Source organism: Mytilus edulis, chromosome 8 (assembly GCF_963676685.1).
Source record: "Mytilus edulis chromosome 8, xbMytEdul2.2, whole genome shotgun sequence".
NCBI classification, from domain to species: Eukaryota; Metazoa; Mollusca; class Bivalvia; order Mytilida; family Mytilidae; genus Mytilus; species Mytilus edulis.
The window spans coordinates 27288820-27311828 of NC_092351.1; the positions used below are offsets into that span (position 1 = coordinate 27288820).

General features: G+C 32.0%; 2 protein-coding genes across 7 annotated transcripts in view; one reads left to right on the top strand and one right to left on the bottom strand.

Annotated features, from left to right (window-relative positions):
* LOC139486952 (cell death protein 3-like) lies at nucleotides 1-7064 on the top strand. 2 transcript variants are annotated; one of them, XM_071271992.1, is made up of 8 exons: nucleotides 1-109; nucleotides 765-824; nucleotides 2072-2153; nucleotides 2738-2818; nucleotides 3777-3845; nucleotides 4891-5157; nucleotides 5628-5796; nucleotides 6922-7064. In XM_071271992.1, exons 3-8 carry the CDS (start codon nucleotides 2096-2098, stop codon nucleotides 7034-7036), a joined length of 759 nt encoding a protein of 252 aa, XP_071128093.1. In that variant the 5' UTR covers nucleotides 1-109; nucleotides 765-824; nucleotides 2072-2095; the 3' UTR covers nucleotides 7037-7064. The 2 variants fall into 2 exon arrangements, with proteins under 2 accessions (XP_071128093.1, XP_071128094.1); XM_071271993.1 differs by lacking the exon at nucleotides 765-824 and having other exon boundaries at nucleotides 28-109.
* Nucleotides 7065-20903: 13839 nt separating this feature from the next.
* LOC139485244 (armadillo repeat-containing protein 3-like) overlaps nucleotides 20904-23009 on the bottom strand; it is a 32562-nt gene continuing 30456 nt past the window's right edge. For all 5 annotated transcript variants that reach the window (XM_071269545.1, XM_071269542.1, XM_071269544.1 and 2 more), the window contains 3 exons: nucleotides 22742-22904; nucleotides 22130-22225; nucleotides 20904-21334 (listed from right to left, as the gene is read on the bottom strand). In XM_071269545.1, coding sequence (XP_071125646.1) covers nucleotides 21224-21334; nucleotides 22130-22225; nucleotides 22742-22904 — 370 coding nt within the window. In that variant the 3' untranslated portion in view covers nucleotides 20904-21223. The remainder of the gene's footprint in view (nucleotides 21335-22129; nucleotides 22226-22741; nucleotides 22905-23009) is intronic.

A 23009-nucleotide genomic window follows, 5' to 3' on the forward strand; every position in this document is an offset into this window, starting at 1 on the left:
AACTGTTGTAACATTATCCTTAGGGGGAGTGTGAATCATTTTCTTGATCACAATACATGTGCACTTATTCACTATTTTAACTTTTTTAACAAGAATTCAACGCAACCTGGTAAGTAAATATCTTTAGTGAACTAAACAAGATTACTACTCTACGGGACGACATCAAAAGATCAATGTAGGATAAGAAAAACTTAAATCAAATAGTTTGGAAAGAGGGGGGGGGGGGGGGGGGGGTTACAATTGCTGAAGGTTTATTTATCCAACATCGATTTTACATATATCCATACTGGTCAATCAAATTTCCTCAAATTAAGTTAAGAGATGGTGGGGTTGGGGGAAACTATGTGAGTTAAGTTTTATTTTATCCTAGTATATTGAACTTTTGATGTCGTCCCTAATATAGCAGAGTATAGAACCCTGTTGAATATAGGTCATTACATGGGAGGAAAATATACAAGAATTAAGTGATGCTTACACTCTTTACTTTTTGCTTAAAATGCAAGACCAATTTTTACATTGTTTACCGCGAAAAATTCTAATCATTCAAATCATTTGTGTGCGGAAAAAAAAAGAGAAAACGTGATCAATATTATTGTATACTGAAGAGTAAAAGTTTGGAGTTGGTTTTGGGAGAATTCTTTAATGTTACTCAAAAAATGAAGTAATAGTGTTGTGTCAAGTTTTAAGTTTTGAAAATATATCTGAGGCGGGTTGAGAAGTCGAAAATAACAAAATGTAAATGTGTGATTTCTATTTTTCATTAGTTTTTGTTATAAAAAGTGTTGGTCTTTGGACAAAGCGGCATAACCGGAAATTCCAAACTGGTATGTGCTTTTCTGATATTTTCTAATATAAGGTTGTGCTCTTTGTTACTGGTAACAATTTGAAACAATATCTTTAGTATTTTGAGAATTTTTATGCAGATAGCCTTAATGTTAATTAAACAAAATGACACCAGAACAAAATAATGTACGAACACCAAAAACTTTTTATTTGGACAAACAGTGTTTTTAAAAGCATATACCAGAACTTAAATTTAAAAGAAATCGTTAAATAAGTCTTACATTTTGAATGCCTAAGTTTTACTATAAAACTAGTGTACTAGATGGACTTTCTTGTAAAAGATGATACTTTTTCTATCAAAATCTTTAGAAATATACTGCCATTGAATATACTGTAATTCTATACTCTATTTCGTCGATACCTTTTCCGTATGCAGTGACCTCATCTATGAGACCTCTGTTGCGAACTTCGGAATGCTCAAGTGCGGGGTAAAACTCGTGATTATTTAAAACTGAAAGGTCAATAGTGTTTATTGATTTGATTTGATTTGTTGTGTTTTAACGCCACTTTTAAGCACCGCATTTAGGCTATTTCGTGGCGGCAGTTTTTATTGGTGGAAGAAGCCGGAGTGTCGCGCTGACATTCCTAGTCAATAAAGATTGGAGTCGACTTCATCCGCATGATCGGGGTTCGAACTCACAACCCCAGTGTTGACTGGCTAGTACTTACAGTAGTAACTACTTAGACCACTCGGCCAGCGAGGCCCCCCTAGAGTTTATTGATACTGAATGTGTAGTTTAATACACCAAACCATGGTAAAGTTAACACATGGAAACGCGTGGAAAGTATTTAAATAAATCAAGGTCACAGTCATGTAAACTTCAGCAACAAAACCGAAAATTAATAAGTTTGCGATTAACAATCACTGAATGAAATATTTTTTGTTGATTTTGCGTTATGAGTTCGTTATAAATGTTAAAAATAATCGTGCATACGGGACGTAAAAAGAACATGTGGTTTGATTGCCTGTGAGACAACTCTCCACAAGAGACCAAATGACACTGAAAGTTTAGTAATATGGACATGCAAAAGTTCAGTTATTTTCGTATCATTTTATTTGCAAGACACTCGTTTCGTATGACTTTAATTTGTTTTCCATGCATGACGAATTTCTCTTAGACGCATTAAAATGACTTACAAAAAAAAATAATTGTACACAGTTAATAAGTGCAGATGGACCTCTAGATTTCTATGCATTTTAATAAGTATTATCATTTCTTTTTGTAAGTGACATCATATATTTTCAAATGGAATGGGTATGGGATGGAGTTATGACAGCTGCTGTAATTATGACAACAAAAGATCACATGGTAGGCTGTTATACATTTTCTCACTTTTTTGGTTATTAAGATTACCAAATTAAGAAAATATTTCTCTTAAGCAAGTGCTATCGGTATCGGTTCTGGATTATGCATCCTGCATGACTACTGTAATAGAATGACTTGTAATTGTATCTCTGAATAAAGTTTTTTTTTTAAATAAAGCCTACAATTGGACTTTTATTTTTTGTCGCATAACTTAAGTTTGTTTTATATATTTCAAGTAAAAACAATCACAAACGGGAAGATAGTATATTCATTACATTAATGCCAACACTTTGCAATCATGTGTTTCTCCATTAAGCAAGGACTGTTTATTTTTTGTTTTGTTTTTGAAAGATAAATGCCAATTTATGGAATTTTTACGAAAATTTTGTTGGTTGATATTTGCCAAGCCTTCGATTGAAGACGAAATATGGTGTGCCTACATCTATACATACATGTAAATATGGTGTGCCTACATTTATACATACATGTAAAAATGCAGTCCCTTACTGTGATGAATTAGATTTAAAAAGTTAGGTCTAACCAAAGTGTTCTTTTTATTTAAAAATCAAAATGGTTTTTTTTTCTAGGGCAGAGATCATATATCCAACAAAGCGGATTTCAAGTAGAGAGTTACCCGTTGACACAATGCACTAGGAACCAAACAAGAGGTAAATAAAGGCAACAGTAGTATACCGCTATTCAAAAGTCATAAATTTGATTGAGAGAAAACAAATCCGGATTACAAACTATAAGAGGATAACAACGAAACAACAGAAACATTGAAGTGAACAAAAAACAAACGACAATGCCACGCACACAGAAACGAACCATAAGATAACATCTACCATTTTCCTGGCTTGGTTAAGGACATTTAAAGAATAAATGGTGGTTTGAACCTGGTTTTGTGGCTAGCCAAACCTCGCGCTTGTATGCCCATGTTAGATACATGTATAACACTAAAATGACAACATTACCTGACATGATTACAGTTCAAATAAATGAAAGAACATTCAGTACTTACTAGTACTAGTAAATTATACTTACAAGTAACATACTGTTGGCTCTAAGAATTATTACATATTGTGTTCAATTTTACTCAATTCAATCGTTCACTTAGTTAATTCATACTTAAGGTCTTTTCGGTTTTATCAGCTATGCAACGCTTGTAAAATGGTTTTTTTTATCTGCAAATTCAGTGAAAAAAACATTAATTGTCGAAAGTCGTATCTGGTGCAATAAAGGAAGTTATTATGTTTATGTTATCATTATCATTATATTCAGTCAGCAAAAACGTGAAATTTGAGGGAAAAACAAATTGGTTATCATAAGGTGCCTGTTGAAAAGGCACGTTTGCAATTACGATTATGATCAAATTCCTTGTTACTGTAAATTTTATATAAGATCAAAGTCTTAGTTACAGGAAGGGGGCGTCTCAATCTATACGCAATAACTCAGTTGTATACACATCGACTGCTTATTTGACAAGAATCAAAATATGGCAATTTTAAGGAAAAAAACTGTATAATATTATCTTATTTTTTTATGCTTTACAAAAATGATATCCACCCTTGCTTTATATGAATAGACTAATCTATCTAATAAGATGTATATAATTTATAACTGTAGGATATGTTCTAATATTCATGAACACAAAATTCCGGACATTGGGAACGTTGAATTCTGGAGGACAACACGGTAAGATCGACTTATAGAGGTTTTATATGTTAAGTTTATAAATGCACTATTGTTTAACACCGCACATGCTAAACGGAAAAAAAAGTTGCATATATATTCAAATAGTATATCACTGTTTGTATTAATTTCATATACAAATACAAACAGATATGCATGTCAATAGAAAGTAACGGAAACAATTGATTAGACGCAAGCAAACAACATATTACAAACAGCTTAGGTCGGTCGGTCACCAGAGCATAACACTGGCTGGGTACACGTATACCTTTTGTTTACGGCAGTGACGGATCCAGAAATAATAAGTGGGACCCACTGACAGCCTAAGAGGGGGTCCACTCCCATCATGCGTCATTAATTCCCTATATAATCAACCAAATTTTTCCCAGAAAAGGGTGACCGGCTCCCCTCCCCCTAAATCCTAAAACAGGACAAATAATCCCATCTCTATAAAGGTACAACCGTTACAATGTTACGGCTTCAATTTTAAAGAAATTTAATTAAAGAAAACAAGGAAACAATCGAAACTTTTTGATAAAAATGGACATTCAAGAACTCGACAAAGAACAATTATAGACAATAAAAAAATACTAGTAATACGAACTTCGATTTCAGCATAAAAAAAACTTATGACTACTGAAATGTTACGTGGTGTTTGCTCCTCTTGGTAAAAGTTGTGAACCAAATGTTTTCGTCTGTAACACTGAACAACTATCTATTACAATCAATATGTTCTCGTGTTGCATGGAGGACGTAAAAGTCTCAATGTTATAATTTGAATTGCATCCTTACAAATTTTTCATTTTCGAATTTCGACATTGTTTTTCGTGGTCTCAATATGTTATCAATATAGAATTTAACAGATCTCTCGTTATTTGGACATAACATAATACATCTAGATAACACAGGAATATACCATACGTTGTTTCAAAACAGTTTGTTATGATCTAAATATTATAGTTATAATGTTGCCTTTAATATTTATCATGGTTCCATTGCTTAATTTCATGTAAAAAAAATCAGTCGTTTATACCCATTTTATTTTCAGACAAACTTTGTGAATTGTTTGAAGGAGTTCATTTTTCTGTACGAGTTTATGGGAACGCCAAAGCTAGAGACATTGAGAAACATATATCAGAGTATGCTAACAGGACGGGAAGTTGTTTTATTGTCTTTCTTTCAAGTCACGGAAGTAATGGGAACATATGTGGCAGTGACGACAAGTTAGTTAAATTAGAAGATCTTTTTCGCGCTGCCAACACTTTGAAGTTGAAAGGCAAACCCAAGTTATTCTTCATTGATGCTTGTCGAACGGGTAACAATTAATATGACATATCTATCAATATTTTATCGAATAATGTTGTATATAAATATTCGATCCATCTTTTAAATACTTTTTAAACTGTTGACTTAAAGTTTTTTTAGTTGTTTTTTTTTTAATTAAAGTTGGAACAATATGTTTACTAAACGTTATTGGATAAGTCATTTAGAATCATTTAGTGTGTTCTTGTTCTCTATGTTTCGCTAAATTGAACTATGAACAGTTTAAAGTTTAAGAAGAAATTGGGCATTTGTTATTTTTTAAATTTTATTCTCTAAAAAGGCAATCTTGGTCATGTATTATTCGGTCTATATTGTCTTTGTTTGTTCATTTTGGGATTTCCCTTCTCTTGAAGAGTCGATCGTTGGTGAATAATATGCTAAATATAAACTTTATTTTAGATAAATCATTAGAATGTGATATTTTCCCGCCATATTACTCATTCATCTTGTTTCGTTTCATAGGAAGAAGAGATTCTCGAGTTCCAGAACTTTTACATTCAGACTTTTTTGTTGGATATTCGTGTCTCAGCAGGCAAACAAGTTATGACAAAGGCGGAGGACTATATTTCAAACTAATGATAGATGTTTACAAGGACGGACTGAAGTATCCAGCAAAGGATCATAGCAAAGAGTAAATTAATTTGATTTTTTATATAAAAGGAGATGTGGTATGATTACCAATGAGACAACTATAATTCACAGTTCAAATAAGGGGGATGTAAGCAAATATTAGGCAATCATACGGCTTTCGACAATGGGAAAACTACATATTGTTCAGCCAAAAGACCTCGACATGAAATATGTAAAACAATTCAAACAACAACAAAAAACGGCATACCTTTTATCAAAACAATTTACGAAAATACAAAATGTTATATATGACAGACACAAATCAACGACAAACCATGCACTGGAATTCAGGGCTCTGAATGGAGGCAGGCACTTACAGAATGTCACGGGATTTCAAACCTTCCATTAACTTGGACAGTGGTGTAACAGAATAGCACAAGAACAAATGGTTAAAATAGGATGCAAATGACTTAACTCAAAAGATCAGCGAGACACAAAAAAAACTTTTTTTTATTATTCAATAATAAAATTGCACATGTTGTTGACAAATTTCTTTTCAAAGAAGACATTTACCATAAAAAGTCAAACGATTGAAATAGAGTACGGAAATAAGCGTTTTCGCAGTTAATGAAAGTTTTTAAATAAAATTACATGAAATACAAAGTAAGTCGGTTTTTTTCGCCATTCATAAGGGATCAGTGGTGAATAAAACAGCGTTGTGCCAAATATTTATGAATCTGTCTAATCAACATTAAATTGCTTAATTTTATATACTTTATACAATTGTGAGATTTAGTTAGCTATAAAACCAATTTTAATCCACCATAGTCTACATTATTAGATGCCTGTACCAAGTCAGGAATATAACAGTTGTAAACTATTCGTTTGATGTGTTTGACCTTTTGATTTTGACATTTGATTAGAGACTTCCCGTTTTCAATTTTCCTTGGATTTAGGTATTTTTGTTATTTTACTTTTTGTCAGTTATGTTTCGAATGTCGGATGATTTACCCCGGTCGGAGCTCCTAATCCATTACACTGATGACCATCAACTTTAATATTTTAAGGACGTGAATTAAAATTTCAAATCCCACAACTGTTGATTTTGATTAGAATCAAAACAAATGTACCGATGCAATTATTTTGCACTTTAAAAAATTATTCATTTTAGCTTTATATTTTCCAGGCGGACCGTTCTCCATTGGCAAGATAAAATCAGTGCCCTGTTATGCAGAGATGGACAACAGCAATGTATGTCAAAATCTAGCTTGACAAAGAAGTTGTTTTTACACAACAGATAGTGATAAAAAAGAAAGAACTTTAACAGTGTTATATTACTTATAATGAGTTTTGAGCGTTCCTTGTGAAGGTAAATCCAGCAATATGGATCGGACGCACCAAATTCATAAAGTGTGAAGTACAGATGACAGATAATTTAAATAATAGTCTTTGGCGAATTCCTTTCACAAATAAACCCTCGAATACGATGGAAAAATAATAGAAACAAAAGTAAAAAAAAGATACTTAAATTATTTTTTTATTGGAAAGATTTCAATTTTGGACAATTTAAAAAAAAAAGTTGGTTCCATATATACATGTAGTAGGGATACAGGTGAAAACTGTAGATGACGATTCTGAAAAAAATAGAATAAGCCCGATGTCACTATAAACAGAATACTGTACATGTACATTCTAAATTATTTTCAACAATGTCTATTTACATTAAATGAATTCGATACAATTGAGAATGGGTATGGGGAATGTGTCAAAGTGAAACAACCCGACTAGAAATAGGAGGGGACTGGATCGAAACCATTGGCTAGCGAAAATGACTATAGGCACAGTTGAAGCCAGCTTATACATAGGAGAAACCATCAGTAACTACATAATCAGGGAAAACACATCAGAGATACAATTTGCAGATTTGCTTATCCCAGGCATAGATTACCTTAGCCGTATTTGGCACAACGTTTTGGAAATGTGGGTCCTCAATGCTCTTCAACTTTATACTTGTTTGTCTTTCAAACTAGTTTGATCTGGGCGTCAATGGTGAGTCTTATAAAGTCTTGCGTATCAAATTATAAGCCTGATACCTTTGATAACTATTTACACCACTGGGTCGTCCCCGAGTGTATCACCAGTACACTAGTCAGCACTTAAGTGTTGACATGAATATCAATTATATGGTCATTTTTATAAATTGACCGTTTGCAAAAGTACGAATTATTCAAAATACTAGTACTAAGGATTTTTTTTATCCAATGCATAGGCTACCTTAGCCGAATTTGGCACTACGTTTAGGAATTTTGGTTCCTCAATTCTCTTCGACTTTATACTTGTTTGGCTTTCTAGCTATTTTGGTCTGAGCGTCACTGATGCGTCTTATAATGACTAAACGCGGGTCTGGCTTAACAAATCATAAACGTGGTACCTTTGATAACTAATTACAGAGGAAATAAAACAATAGGATGTACCAAAAGTAAAATAAAAAAGATACTGAACTCCGGAGAACATTCAAAAAGGAGTCACTAATCAAATGGCATAATCAAAAGCTCAAACACATCAAACGAATGAGCAACAACTGTCCTATTCCTGACTTGGTACAGGCCTTTTCTTATGTAGAAAAGGCTCAACAAAACATGTTAAGGCGGCTACATATGTATCCATGGTAAGACATGTAGTGGAATATTAATGCACAGTATGGGATCAAACTTACCGAAATAAGATAAATACGATGGAGTAGGTATAGAAAATATCAGCAAACATTGTACACACTACAAATTCACAAACCGAAAACCTTGTTGTGTCACAAATATGGTTAAAACGTTACAATGGGAAAGTTTTTAAGAACATATGAAAACAATATCTCTGATCCCACAATGATATCCGGACCAAAGCTAAATAGTGCTTCTATTAAGAAAGAACCAATACATATGCCTTCGGCCAATCTTTCTTACACAGATGACAACCAAGATGATTGTTGTGTAGCACGTTTTTTATTTATGAAAGATTTGTATGGACGTTGCATGCACTCTTTTAATTAAAGAACCAATATAATGTTATATTTTTTCCAGCAGATAATTGTGTGAAAATATGTTATTGACTTCATTTCAATATTCTTTTTTAATGTATCAATGTATACTTTAACGAGCTATATATACTACTTCCAATTCCGGGTTCATACCACTCACATGACATACTTACTTCATGGTGATGATGGAAGTATTTCAAATTGTATTCTTCTATTGTATGTTACTCACCACTTTTTCAAGAGATCCGACTGAAAATGTATGAAGATTAGTTGTATTGTACTTATAAGGAATGTATTTTATTGTTGATTTCCTTACATTTTATCCTCTTTAGATAAATGAGTGTCGTTTAAGTAGAAGCTGGGTGTTTCCTTTACATCACTCATAAATAGATATTTTTAACATTTATGAATTTATAGAAAATCCAAACTGTTCGTGACATAAAATTTAAGGAGTTTCCTTAATAAATATTTAGTCAAAATTATTTAAGACAATTTTGTCTCCTAGTTTTTGCAATTGGATGCACTCGATCAACTGTCTCTGTGAAGTGTAATAGAGTATTTGCCATGTGATAGAGTAAATTATCTTCTTCGTATTCAAAAGTCAAAATCTGGCTTTTTGACATGAAATGTATGAGATTTACTAGTATTTGTTTGTACTTATAAGGAATATATTTTATTATCAATTTCCTGTCATTGTATCGTCTTCAGTTGAATGAGTTAAAGTGAAAGTGATTTCCTTATACATTATTCATCAACAATACTAATATAACGTTATAAATGAAGATCACAACTATTTGTGTCTTCAAGTTACAGGAATTCCCTAAGAATGTTGTTTGTGAAAATTATATAAGACAATTCTATATCTAGTTTTTGGAGAAGTAAACTGGCTTTAACCAAAATGTCTTAAAACCGTCAATGTAGTTTTACTATCATTGTGTCTTGTGACCGGAGTTTTAGATAACACAATTGTATTATTTGTATACAAGCTAAAAATGAAAGACACCTCGGAAGAACGTTACTTTATCCCTGTTTTAGCTTTTTCAGATCTTGTTTCGTCAATAAACTTAGAGTACCCAAAATAGATTAAAAGAACTGATAAAAAGCAAACAAATCTTGTAATTATTTTTTTCACTTACTTGCAATTGAAAATGAAAGACAAAGGGACGAAATTTTACTTTTTAATCAAATGGTATCATAATATTTTTGCTTTGTTAATTTTTTGTCATATAACTCTGCAGCTGTTTCGGTTCTTGTTCATTCTCCGTCGTGTTAAAATAAAGACATCGAGTGGACTAATATGCTCTTGATTATTTAGACACCGAGTGAATTAATATGCTCTGAAACATTATAGACAGAGGGTGGAATGATAAACTATTGATGATAAAGACAGAGGTTGGACTAATATGCTCTGGATGATAAAGACAGAGGTTGGACTAATATGCTCTGGATGATAAAGACAGAGAACGGACTAATATGATCTTTATGCTAAATACAGCAAGCAGACTAATATGCTCATCCATCATTTGAAATAAAGATTCAAGCCTTTACCATAAACAGCAATTCTAATATGACGCTCTTCTTTCGATTTGTGAATAAACCCATGCTCTAAATCCAATGAAATTTGTTTGCACATGCGTATATTGACTACTGCAGAATAATTGCCATGCATTTAATATATTTCCTCAACTTAAAACACTTCCAAACTCTTAAATGATGCACATGTTTTAGCGAATTAATTTATTATGACTGTGCACAGTATTTGACCTAGATACAACATCCGTTCATGCTGGCAACTCAAAACTTCCCTCTGAAAATCACATTGCAAGTCGTTTGCTTGTTTACAAACCAAAAAAGGAAGCTCATGGTAGAGCCTACACAAATGCTCTTCACTTATACACATCGGATATAGAAATCACCTTAATTGTCCTAGTGTGCTATAAACAGTTTCGTATATAAAAAAACTAGGGGTTATTCCCCAACTAAAAATAGACATGGAGGGAAGTCCCTTTTTATCAACATAATTGGTGAAAAAGTATCATGTTTTTTGTATTTGGTTGTAAAGATATGTTAATTAACTACAATTAAAGCAGGTTGAATGATTAAAATAATTTAAAAAAATAGATTAAATATACATGTTTTGAGGGGAGACAACACTGTAAACAGTCTGTTTTTTTGGCAGTGAAAGTTGAAAACTTATTTGCAGCCACTGTAGCTCTTTTCGGAGCAGGCGAACGTACCCTGAAGTATGAATTTTTTGAAAGACCAGGTAAAAATCTATGAAATTCATACAATTTTGTTTATGAAAAATGTGCAGGTATCATGTCTCCAGGGGTGTGCACATGACCTGATTTCAGGTTTTTTAAGCTTAAATAAGGCAATGTTTTCCCCAGTTTCTCTGGATAAAACTTTTTTATACTATTAAAAGTACACTTTTTTTTATTCCATTATAAACTAGAGAACATTCTGATTTCAGTGATATCTAGTTTTATACAAGTATCTTTATTAATCAGTCCACCACTAAGGGTCACTTATACATGGTCCCTTAAAATATGACGTCATAGAAAAAAACTGTTGATTGCACCCCTAATCAGAATCGAAATAGTTGATGCAAGCTATACTTTATTGTAGTTTTAACATGGGGAGGTATCATATTCGTGTAATTTAGCCCTCACTATCGAGAGGGCAAAAATAATTATATTTATCAAAGTTGTACATATATCGATGCTAGTTTGTTTTGTTTGCCTGTTTGGTAAGGAACATGTGTTTATGCTATTTATAGATAGGTCTGTTTGATTGGATATATAAAGTATGCGGGAAGAATTTCATGCACGGGTGGTTTGATAGTAGTTAAAGTCATTCGAGTCATTGCAGTCAAGTGCTCTAGATGCTTTTTCCAAATAAATAATTATGAAAATTATTTATTTACAGGTTGATAGTCCAAGAAGAGTCGCAAATATTGATGTTGCAGTGCTAGTTAGAGACAGACAATTTTCATAATTCTCATTGATATAAAATGAATTACGTGTTTTTATTACCTGAATAAAAATGCACTTGACTTTTGCAATTGGCTACTCCGAAAATGCACTTGACTTTTGCAAGTGGCTACTCCCATGTGAGAGTTTTGTATATTATATTGATAAATGTTTTATGTTCGGTTGAGGTTACGAATTAGAACATAATCACGAAAATAATGCCTACCCATGTTAAAACTACAACAAAGTATAGCTTGCATCAATTATTTCTTAAACAGCAACCATTGCATTGTCATACTACCTACTATATATGGCATGTAAACCACTTAAACTAGTCAGAGGGGAAATATTCATATGGAAACAACTGATATACATAAAATAAAGATAGGTCTTCAACAATTCATAATAACATTCAAAAACATCAGACACAGCCATGTCAATTTTTTGTGGCAGGCATTAACAACGGCCATACAAACCACGATAGAGATTAGAGTACAAACAAAAAGGCTTCAAGGAAGATACACCTATTTATGAATAAATACAACTAAAAGACGCAAAATAATCCAGAAACAAAAAGCCAACAAAAGAGAAGTAAACACAAAAATGATTAAAGTCAGGAATATGCTAAAGAGACTACAACAAGTAGTACAGTGGGAAATCAGTTGCAAACGAATAAGATGTACATGGAAGTAAACTATAAATATAAAGACAACGCAAAAAAAGCCTGGTTGTACGTCAAGAGCAAAGCACAAGAACGTATACAGGATTTACGCCTTTGGGAAATAAACTAGGATTTTTTTAAAGTATCAACAAGAGCAAAGCTAAAATTCTAGATGATCAACTTTAGACAGTAATTACCAAAGAAAACCTTAAAGAAAGGGAAAAATAAATATTTTGCCATGAAAGATGTGAAAATTAGCCCTAACGGAGTCCACACACTATTGGAAAAAAAAACTAAACCGTAACTGACCCCTATTCGATTGAAACAATCTTCTAATCTGAAAGCAGAAGTCTTACTTCCGATCTTACAGACCTTTGTAAAAACTAACTGAAAACTGCAGTAGTACCACAATATAAGAGAGACGCACATGTACTACCACTTTTCTTATTAACTTTGAAAAAATAAAATTCTTTCTAATGCACTGTGCTACACGAATTTCGCAAAAGACTATATTTGAAATCCCAAATTATCATAACCATTAACGGTCTAACATCAAATTAAATGAAGTCTGACAAGTAGATATCATCTTTCTATAATTTGACATGATGCCACATCACCACCTACTAAACAAGTTGGAATATTGAAAGAAAATCATAATACCAACCTTACATGAAACATAGCGTTATACATGAAGACCTGCCTCCGCACAAAATCTTGCACTCCCTGATGTATCATAATGCACAGTATTTTTTGCAGATTACTGTTCCTGTCCTTGAATGACATGACAGAAACAGCAATTACATTAGAGACCAAGGACAGCCTTCTCTCCCGAAATTTCTCTACCCAAGCAGATAATGACCTTCTACAGGAAGGGTACCGATCCATGAATAGCGAATATGACTTTAGACACAGATGAAGCCACATGACAATCAATTCTTAAGTATCTCCACACACACAAAACAACAATAAAAATACACATCGGTAATAAAGTTGGTAGAGGAAATAAAACATTATGATTTCTTAACATCTGAACAAAACATTTAAGGGAAGCTGCAAATATATTCATTGTAACAACTGTAGTGGAATATGAATAGACAGTATTGGATCTAACACACAGAAATAAGACATATGAAATAGAGTGAGAAGGTACAGACAGGATCAGCGAGATATTTTGCCTACACAACTATACATACCAAATATCTGGCTTACTGGCTTTTAAAAATATGCTTAAAACATCAATGAAAAAGTCCTTAAGAACATACGAAAACACAAAGGATGCGTGCTATTCAAAACCCGGTATAATGTAAACGGCATAGATCGTCAATATTACTTACCTCAAATGATAACTTGACCAGGGGTAAATACTGCTTCTACGCGAAAAAGAACCAGTATATATACCTAAAGCTAATCTTTTTTTCCGATGACCATATAGAGGTTATTAACCCAGTTGTTTGTAGATTTCACGTTTTTAGATACGAAAGATTTGTACGGCTGTTGCATGCTATCATTTATTCAAACAAGCAATATAATATTATATTGTATAAGCAGCAACACAACTGCGTGAGCATATTCTTCACTTCTTTCAACTGTGTTTTTATTGTGAAGATACTACATTCACATATAATCCCAATTCCGGGTTCGTTTAGTTAACATGATGAAGGCATTTTAAATTGTATTCTTAAATTTTATGTACATTTCCGTCCTTTCGTAAAAGTTTCTGACTGGAAATAAAATTGAGAATGGAAATGGAGAATGTGTCAAAGAGACAACAACCCGACCAAATAAAAAACAACAGCAGAGGGTCACCAACAGGTCTTCAATTTAGCGAGAAATTCCCGCACCCGGAGGCGTCCCTCAGCTGGCCCCTAAACAATTATATACTAGTCCAGTGATAATGAACGCCATACTAATTTCCAAATTGTACACAAGAAACTAAAATTAAAATAATACAAGACTAACAAAGGCCAGAGGCTCCTGACTTGGGACAGGCGCAAAAATGCGGCGGGGTTAAACATGTTTGTGAGATCTCAACCCTCCCCCTATACCTCTAACCAATGTAGAAAAGTAAACGCATAACAATACGCACATTAAAATTCAGTTCAAGAGAAGTCCGAGTCTGATGTCAGAAGATGTAACCAAAGAAAATAAACAAAATGACAATAATACATAAATAACAACAGACTACTAGCAGTTAACTGACATGCCAGCTCCAGACTTCAATTAAACTGACTGAAAGATTATGATTTCATCATATGAACATCAGGCACAATCCTTCCCGTTAGGGGTTTAGTATCATACCATCATAACATATATGAGAAGAACATAACCCGTGTCATGCCAATAACTGTTTTTAGAATAAATGTGTTTAGTTCCGATGCAAAGACCTTATCAGTGACTCAATATTAACGCCAAAATATGCAATCTTTAATGACTTGACAACAGTATCGTAATTATATCCTTTCTTAATAAGTCTATTCAAAGGTTTTGTAAGTTTCTGAGGTGAATACTGACAACTTTGTGCTTTATAAAGAATATTTCCATAAAAAATTGGATGTGAAATACCTGAACGTATTAGAAGTCTGCATGTTGAGCTATATTTACGAATGATGTCTTTATACCGATGATAAAATTTAGTAAATGTTTTGACTAGTTTGTGATATCGAAAACCCTGGTGTAATAATTTTTCAGTAATACATAAATTTCTCTCGTTAAAATCTAAAACATTGTTACATACACGAGCGAATCGTACAAGTTGAGATATATAAACACCGTAAGATGGTGACAAGGGAACGTCACCATCTAAAAACGGATAATTAACGATAGGAAATGAAAAATCATCCCTTTTATCATAAATTTTAGTATTCAGCTTTCCATTAGTGATATATATATCAAGATCGAGAAAAGGGCAGTGGTCATTGTTATGTTAGTATGTATGATACTTACTTATTTTGTACTTATAAGGAATGTGTTTCATAATCAATTTCCTCATTTTATCATCTTCAGATGAACGAGTACTGTTAAGTGTCTTCTAAGAACACATTGTTTCCCTTTTCATTACTCATCAAACATATGTATATCACATTTATGATTTTGTGTCATAAAATTACAGTTTCCTTAACATATGTTTAGTGAAAATTATCTAAGATAATTCTATATCTTGTTTTAAACGAAGTAAGCTGGCTTCAATCAAAATGCCTAGTCTAATGCAAAATAGTTCGAGTGAGGAATTACTACAGAAGTATAATCAACATATAACTGTCAACGTAGTTATGATATGCCTGTATCTTGTGATCGGAGTTGTAGGTAACACAATGGTATTACTAGTATACAATCTAAAACTGAAAGACACCTCGGAAGAACGTTACTTTATTCCTATTCTAGCTGTGTCGGATCTGGTATCATCAATCGTGTGTTCTGTGTATGGGATCATTATCAACTATTTCCAATTCACTTTAAAGAGTGAGCTAGCATGGGACTTTTTGCTTTACATTAATGGATGTGTATCTTTTATGTCAATACAGCTTTTGTTGTGTATTGCTTTGCAAAGATACTTAAAAATATGCAAACAGAAAACATTGTGTCTGAAGAAAAGACGAATCATGGCCGGTCTCTCATGCATGTTTGCTGTTACATTTGCACTACCGTTAGCATTCTCGTATCACATAGACAATTTTTCAATAGAAGGAAAATTTATTGGAACTAATCCCAGCAAAATTAAATTCGAATCGAAAGCAGGATATATTGCATACGGAGTAGCAGCCTCCTCGGTATTTGTAATAGTGTTATACTCTTCATTTATGTTTTTGTACGGCAAAATAGGATGTACTTTGTATGGGCATATAAAGGCGCAAAATATCAGACGAAAAATTCACCGATTATCAAAGAGAATTCGTTCAACGAGAAGTTTGAAAAAATCTAAAGAATACCACGTTAAAGCAGAAAGTGTGACTAATGCAAATAAAACTTGCCAAGAAAAGATGATTAAAATCCAAACAACTTTAAACTCACTTGATGAGCGAAACGACAACGGGCAAAACGACACCGAACAAAAGGATGCAGAAAGTAGCGATAACAAATGTGAATATGATATAAACATATCTGAACCAAATTGTGTTTCTGATAATAAAATACAAGTTATGAATTCGCAACCAAAAATGAAAACAAAGAATACACATAACGACCCCCGGATAAAAAGAAACCAACAAATGAAAAACAAGTTTACATTAATGTTTATGCTAATTACTTTTGTATTTCTGCTTTGCTATTCACCAGTTGCAGTCGTCCTTACATTGGAAGGAATATATACCGACTTTTGGGAAAATTTATCGATGTCCGAGTTTTTAGCAATGTTGTTGGTTTGTCAAATATACGTTATTAACAATATTGTGAACCCTTTCATCTATGCTTTCCTGGATTCCGAATTCCGAGTAGCAGCACGACAATTTTTTCAGAGTTTAAATTGCAAGTGCAGTTATTAAATGGATTTTCAACATTGTTTGCTTTATATCGTAAAGATATAACTTTTATGTTGAAGTTACTTCATCATATATCTTCCCCCTTTGTTGATTTTTGCTTCCTTGATAGTAATCGTTCATCTTTGTCTTCAATGGGTGTTAAACATGTCTTGAAATATTGATTCAATGCTATTTCCCCTTTCCTTCAAGTTGCACTACTGGGTCGATGCCACTGCTGGTGGACGTTTTGTCCCCGTGGGTATCACCAGCCCAGTAGTCAACACTTCGGTGTTTACATGAATATCAATAATGTGGTCATTTTTATAAATTTCCTGTTTACTAAACTTTGAATTTTTCGAAAAACTAAGGATTTTGTTATCCCAGGCATAGATTACCTTAGAAGTATTTGGCATATTTTTTTTGAATTATGCATCATCAATGCTCTTCAACTTTAAACTTGTTTGGCTTTATAAATATTTTGATATGAGCGTCACTGATGAGTCTTGTGTATCCGAAACGTGCGTCTGGCGTACTAAGTTATAATCCTGGTACCTTTGATAACTATTATTTTAGAAAATTATATATAAAAGTTATAATTTTTTTTAAATACCTTCCTTTTATTGTGGGAGAATTGTACAAGATTTAAAGGGATTGTAATTTATAAGTTAATGTGAGCATTCTTTAAACACACAGTAGTGTGTGTAATTGTTGTGTATTTGATTTGTTAGATACAGTTGCATCATTGTTGTGTATGAAACTGGTTGGAAAAAGTTAAGTCCAATTTCCCCCTTGATTTTCGATGTAACTTTATCAAAAAGTAAAATAACAAAAAATACTCCAAAGAAAATTCCTTACCAAATGGCAAAATCAAAACTTAACCCATATAAAACACATGAAAAACAATTGTCATGCACCTGATTTGCTACAGGCTTTTCCTTGTATAGAAAATGGTGGATTAAACCTGGTTTATAGCTAGCTTTATCTATCACTTGTATGAAAATCGCATAAAATTCTAGAATATTGAAAGCAAAGTGTTAACAAAACAAACGGATTTAACAGTTACAAATGTAAAAAAAAAAAAAATAATGATACATCAGTCAACATTGTTCTAATCTTAATAACTATAAAACTGGTTTGATACAGTTCAGCCCTATTTTTTTGAAAATTAGACTGGCATGGTACATTTAGTTCTATTTATCATCTTTACTTTTAATGTAATGATGTATTATATAACTGGTTTGATAAATATATTATTGTTGTCCCTGTATTAAACTGGTTTGATACAGTTAAGGTGGTATGATTGTCTTTCACCATCTTTAATTGTAAAAAAACAGAGAACCCAAGGTCAATTTTTTCAATGAAGTTAGCAAAACATTGATCCAGGAATGCAGTAAACTAATGTGAATTTCAATTTTAAATAATTTAATTTTGGATGTAACGCGTCTTCTGATTGGCTGACGTTATTTTGTTATGAGACCATAGACATAATTCAGTCATGTGACCGTGATCATCGACGTTTTTTCAAGGTTTTCTACAGTTAAAAATGGAATTTAAAATTAAATTATATGAAATGACAGTAATATTTTTTCTGTGTATTCGAAACAACATAAAAAATATGGTGCACACTGTTAAATAACCCGCTACGTGCGTTATTCAGTGTGCACCAATTTTTTTATGCTATTTCTTCATAGACAGAAAAAATATTACAGTCATTTCTTAAAGAACAAATTCAGAAGAATTCCTCAGAACATAATTGAAATTAGGTATAAAAAATTTATGTCAGGAACCTGGTTAATAGTTTGTTCTATTGCCAATAAGGTGTACATAGTCTATATTATATAGTCTGTGTTTAGTAGTTCTAAATGTCCAGATCAGGAAAGGGCAAACACAAAATGATCTCATTTTACCTTCTCTATTAAATAGTCAATCAATATGATAATCTATAAAGCAGAAATAATTATAGCATAGTGCTACCAATTTCATACTAGTTTCTAATGCCAAAATTACCTAGTGCTGTTATACTAGCATAACGATTTTAAGCATTCATGCTTATAAATTATATTGGTTTGTTGGTCTAAAGTGAACCTGACAAAAATGATTTCAGAGCCAAGTTGAAGAACCATATTGGCATTGGCTGAAAGTGTTACCCAAGTCTGCCAATCCATCCTTCAGAAATGTTTTTCAAGGTTTTGGTCTGAAGAGATTGATCTGATAAATGGTGCATAAGGGTATAATGATGAGTTAAAGATTAAGTTTGTGCTTCACTACAGGTGACAGTGGCAGATCAAGAACATTTGTAAAAAGGGGGTACTAACTGACCTATGGGGGTCCCACTCCAGTCATGCTTCAGTGATTTCCTATATAATCAATCGGAACACCCCTCTTCTTCCTGGATCTGCCTATGGGTAACTAATTTTTCAAAAAATATAATTTTGGTTTAAATTCAATCTATGTCATCAGCATTTTTTGTCTTATAAACTAGTTTTTCAACTCAATAAAGTAAATAATATCTAAGTTTCACTACACAACCAATACCATTTTTTTCCTGGTTTTTGAGAGAGAAAAAAAATGCTAATGATAAATTTAGAGAAATTCATTTCAAGTAAATTTTCAATGTTTTTTTTCTTAAAAAAAACCAAAAGGGACCTTTCTATATACATTTGATTTACAACAGGCTTTTATTGTGAGCCCAGTGTTTATTCACTGGGACCTCTAAATTTCTTCTAAGAGAAATCTATCACTCATTGATTAATCTCCCTAAGTAAAAGAAATATCTGCTAAATTGATAGAAATAACATGCTTACAATTAAAAACTGCATTTGATTTTGTGTTTATAAAACATTAATAATATTTTTTTTCAATCTGTTCAAAATAAATACTAATTTAATCATGACAAGTTTGTTTAAAAAAAAAAAAGTATTGTTCCTATCAAAATTAGCATTTTTTAGTTTTTGTTTAGATATAGAATACTTTTTAGAGGGCCTTAAGATATGACATCACCATTTTTTAGGTTTTTTTTGTCAAATTTATTTTTAAAATTGGAATAATGTTTCAGAAATGAACTTTTATTAATGTTTTAGAGTGGGGTGCTCATTTTCGCCGGGGACACAATTTCGCCGTTTAAGGATTTTGAGGTGTAAAAATTTCAAAAGATGGCTGAAATGAAAGAAATGTACCCGTAAATTATATTTTTATAACAAATATAATATTTTTTTAAACTGAGACAAAATTGCGGCTCCTACCGAAAATGACCGAAAAACGGACGATTTTCAGATAATTTCCTGAATAAAAAACACGATTTCAAAGAAGTGTTTCTAAGTAAATATTTGACTGAATGCCCTAATTTTGAATTCTTTATACCTTTGAAATGTCTGCTATTCATCTATAATGCAATTGATTTGATAAAAATTGTTAAAAGCTGCGGTTATTTGGTTTTAAATAGATGTGTAAAAACGGCGAATATGTGTCCCCCATTGACAAAACATTCAAGCTTAAGTATATTTTGCATTTGAAGTTATCTTCATATAGAAATATCAGTATACTTCAAAAACATTTAGACCTGAACATAAACTGTAAAAAACATGGAAAGATGTGGCGAAAATGAGCACCCCACTCTAATCAGTATTTTACAGAATGAAAATATAATAAATTCAAACTCATATGCAGTTTTTTTTATTAATAGTAAGCATGTTATTTCCATCAATTTAGCAGATAATTTTTTTACTCAGGTAAATTAATCAATGAGTGATAGATTTCTATTAGAAGAAATATAAAGGTCCCAGTGAATAAATTATACAGAGAACAAACTCAAGACTTTCAAAACTTTTGGTCTTCAGCATACTGAATAAAAGTTATTCCAGAAAGGTATCAAGTTTTTCTATTTTTACATCATTAACTAAAACAAATATGAACACTATGATAATAATTACATATACACCTTAATCTAGGTCGAAGAAAAATTAAAAAGATTAACTGAAAATGTGAGAAACTGTGGCTCTATGCTTGTTTGCTTTTGTCAATTTTATGAAAACTAATGAAAGAACTAGGGTATGTATAAATAAAAACATTTATTAAGAATTAAAATATAAATAACAAAATCCATATCACATTTTTTTCTCTTTGTATATAAGTAAAAACAGTTGTAAAAAGTCATATAGGTTAGAGGACGGAATGTAGATCTCTTCGTATACTCTCTGTTGACGTTGTATAAAAATCCCACTAAATGCTGAAGAATAGATTTTTTCCATGTGATTCAATGCCATCATTTGTATCTTAGAGCAGAGGCATAACTTAGTCAAGTTTATTAAATCTAAAACTTCATGATCTTTCATTATAATTTTTGGCTTGCACTTTTTATGATGACTGTCTGATTAGAGTTGTTGGTATTGTGCAGCTTCAGGAGAATCAGCTCTCAATAATTTACCTGGACAATGGACTAAATCTACAACAAAGGTTCTGGGTGGGAACTTTGGTGCTCCAGGCTGAAAGTACAAACATATGTATCATTTAAATAGTTTGATTGATAAATTGCTGTTAAATGTCCAGTGACAAATATAATGAGCATATTCAGTATAAGATTATTATCTAAGATATGAAAATACCATTTTTTACTAGACAGACACACTAAGTCAGATTTTCAATGTACTAACTCATAATGTAAAATGTCTGCAGAAAGATATATCACCATACTCAAACAAAGTTCTGTCTCAGGGTCGACCAGTCTTTGCATTTTTTTTCTAAATGCTGCATGCTTGATAGAGAAACAGTAAATGATATTTGGAAAGAAGTTAGTTTTGTCCAATCTGGTACAAAACACACCATTTATCACACATGTGGCAAGTATGCTATCACAGAATGACTACAGAAATTTAAACTCAAAAATCAACTATAACTTCTGAAAATTCAAGGAAATGAAATCAGATTACATAACAAGAATGAGAGTAATACATGTTCTTCTAAGAAACATAAGATTGTTGATCATGGTTTTGGGATCCTGATTTACTTTTAAACCTGTTATGACATTTAAGGATGCTGAAAATTGCTTATTTTGCCCTTTAAATTGTGTTGTTTTTACAGTTAAATGTTTGAAATTTAACTGTAAATATGAACCCCTTTTTTTAAACTAACTCAAATTCCAATGTTTTTTATTCACTACATTGATTTATACTGTGTAAAATAACTGTTTTTTCCTACTACAGTGACTTATGCTGTGAAAACTGTTTTTTCTTACTAAATAATAGATTAATAATTTTACAAGGTATAAACCCCAAACTTACAGTGTCATCAGAATCTGGTAACATGACCTCATTCCATGCCAGGTTATATTCCCCTCTGTTCAATGTACATCCCACTGCTATCCTGTCAGCCAACACCTAAAACAAACACCACAAATTTTAACAGAATTGTGAAAGTATAATATATAAATATCATTATTACATTGGTTGCAATGAATTACATTGATTTCCCAGTTAAATAAAAACAGATAATTTCACATGTGAAATAAACGTGGTTATTTCACTCTCTGACGTCATACAACAATAGTCGTTGTCAAGACGTCGATAACGGCGGATCAAAACAAATTGTGAATGGGTAGAAAGAAGATATAGTTCCTTACATGTTTTACATTAATTTCTTTAAAAAAGCCATTTGCCAATGTAATAAAAAGAATAACTAATTAAAGAATTCAAATATCGAAAAATATTCTACTCGTGACCGAACAACACTGATAATTAACTCTGTCCCTCGTTGAATATTTCTCTCTGTTTGAATTCTTAGATTAGTTATTCTATAAATATTGTGAATTGCTCCTTTCCCACTTTTTATCACTAAGTATATAATGAAAATTAAAATCAAATACAACAGCATTATCTCCTAATAAAGCTGTATACCTTGAAGAGTAAAGCTCTGTGTATATGTATCCCTGTCTTGATCTTGCCAATAGGTACTACATTAGATTTCATTTCATATCTAATCTGACTGATTGGTAGTTCATAGCTGAAGTTGGCTAGTTCTCCCTTCTCTATTGGGCCGCCCATATGGTCACTAACATATCTAAATATGGATAATAAGGCTTCATGAACATACTTTATAGAGCAATTTGTAACAAGCTGAAAATGAAATAATTCATGTTTCAACAAAGTAAAAAAAATCAAAAAA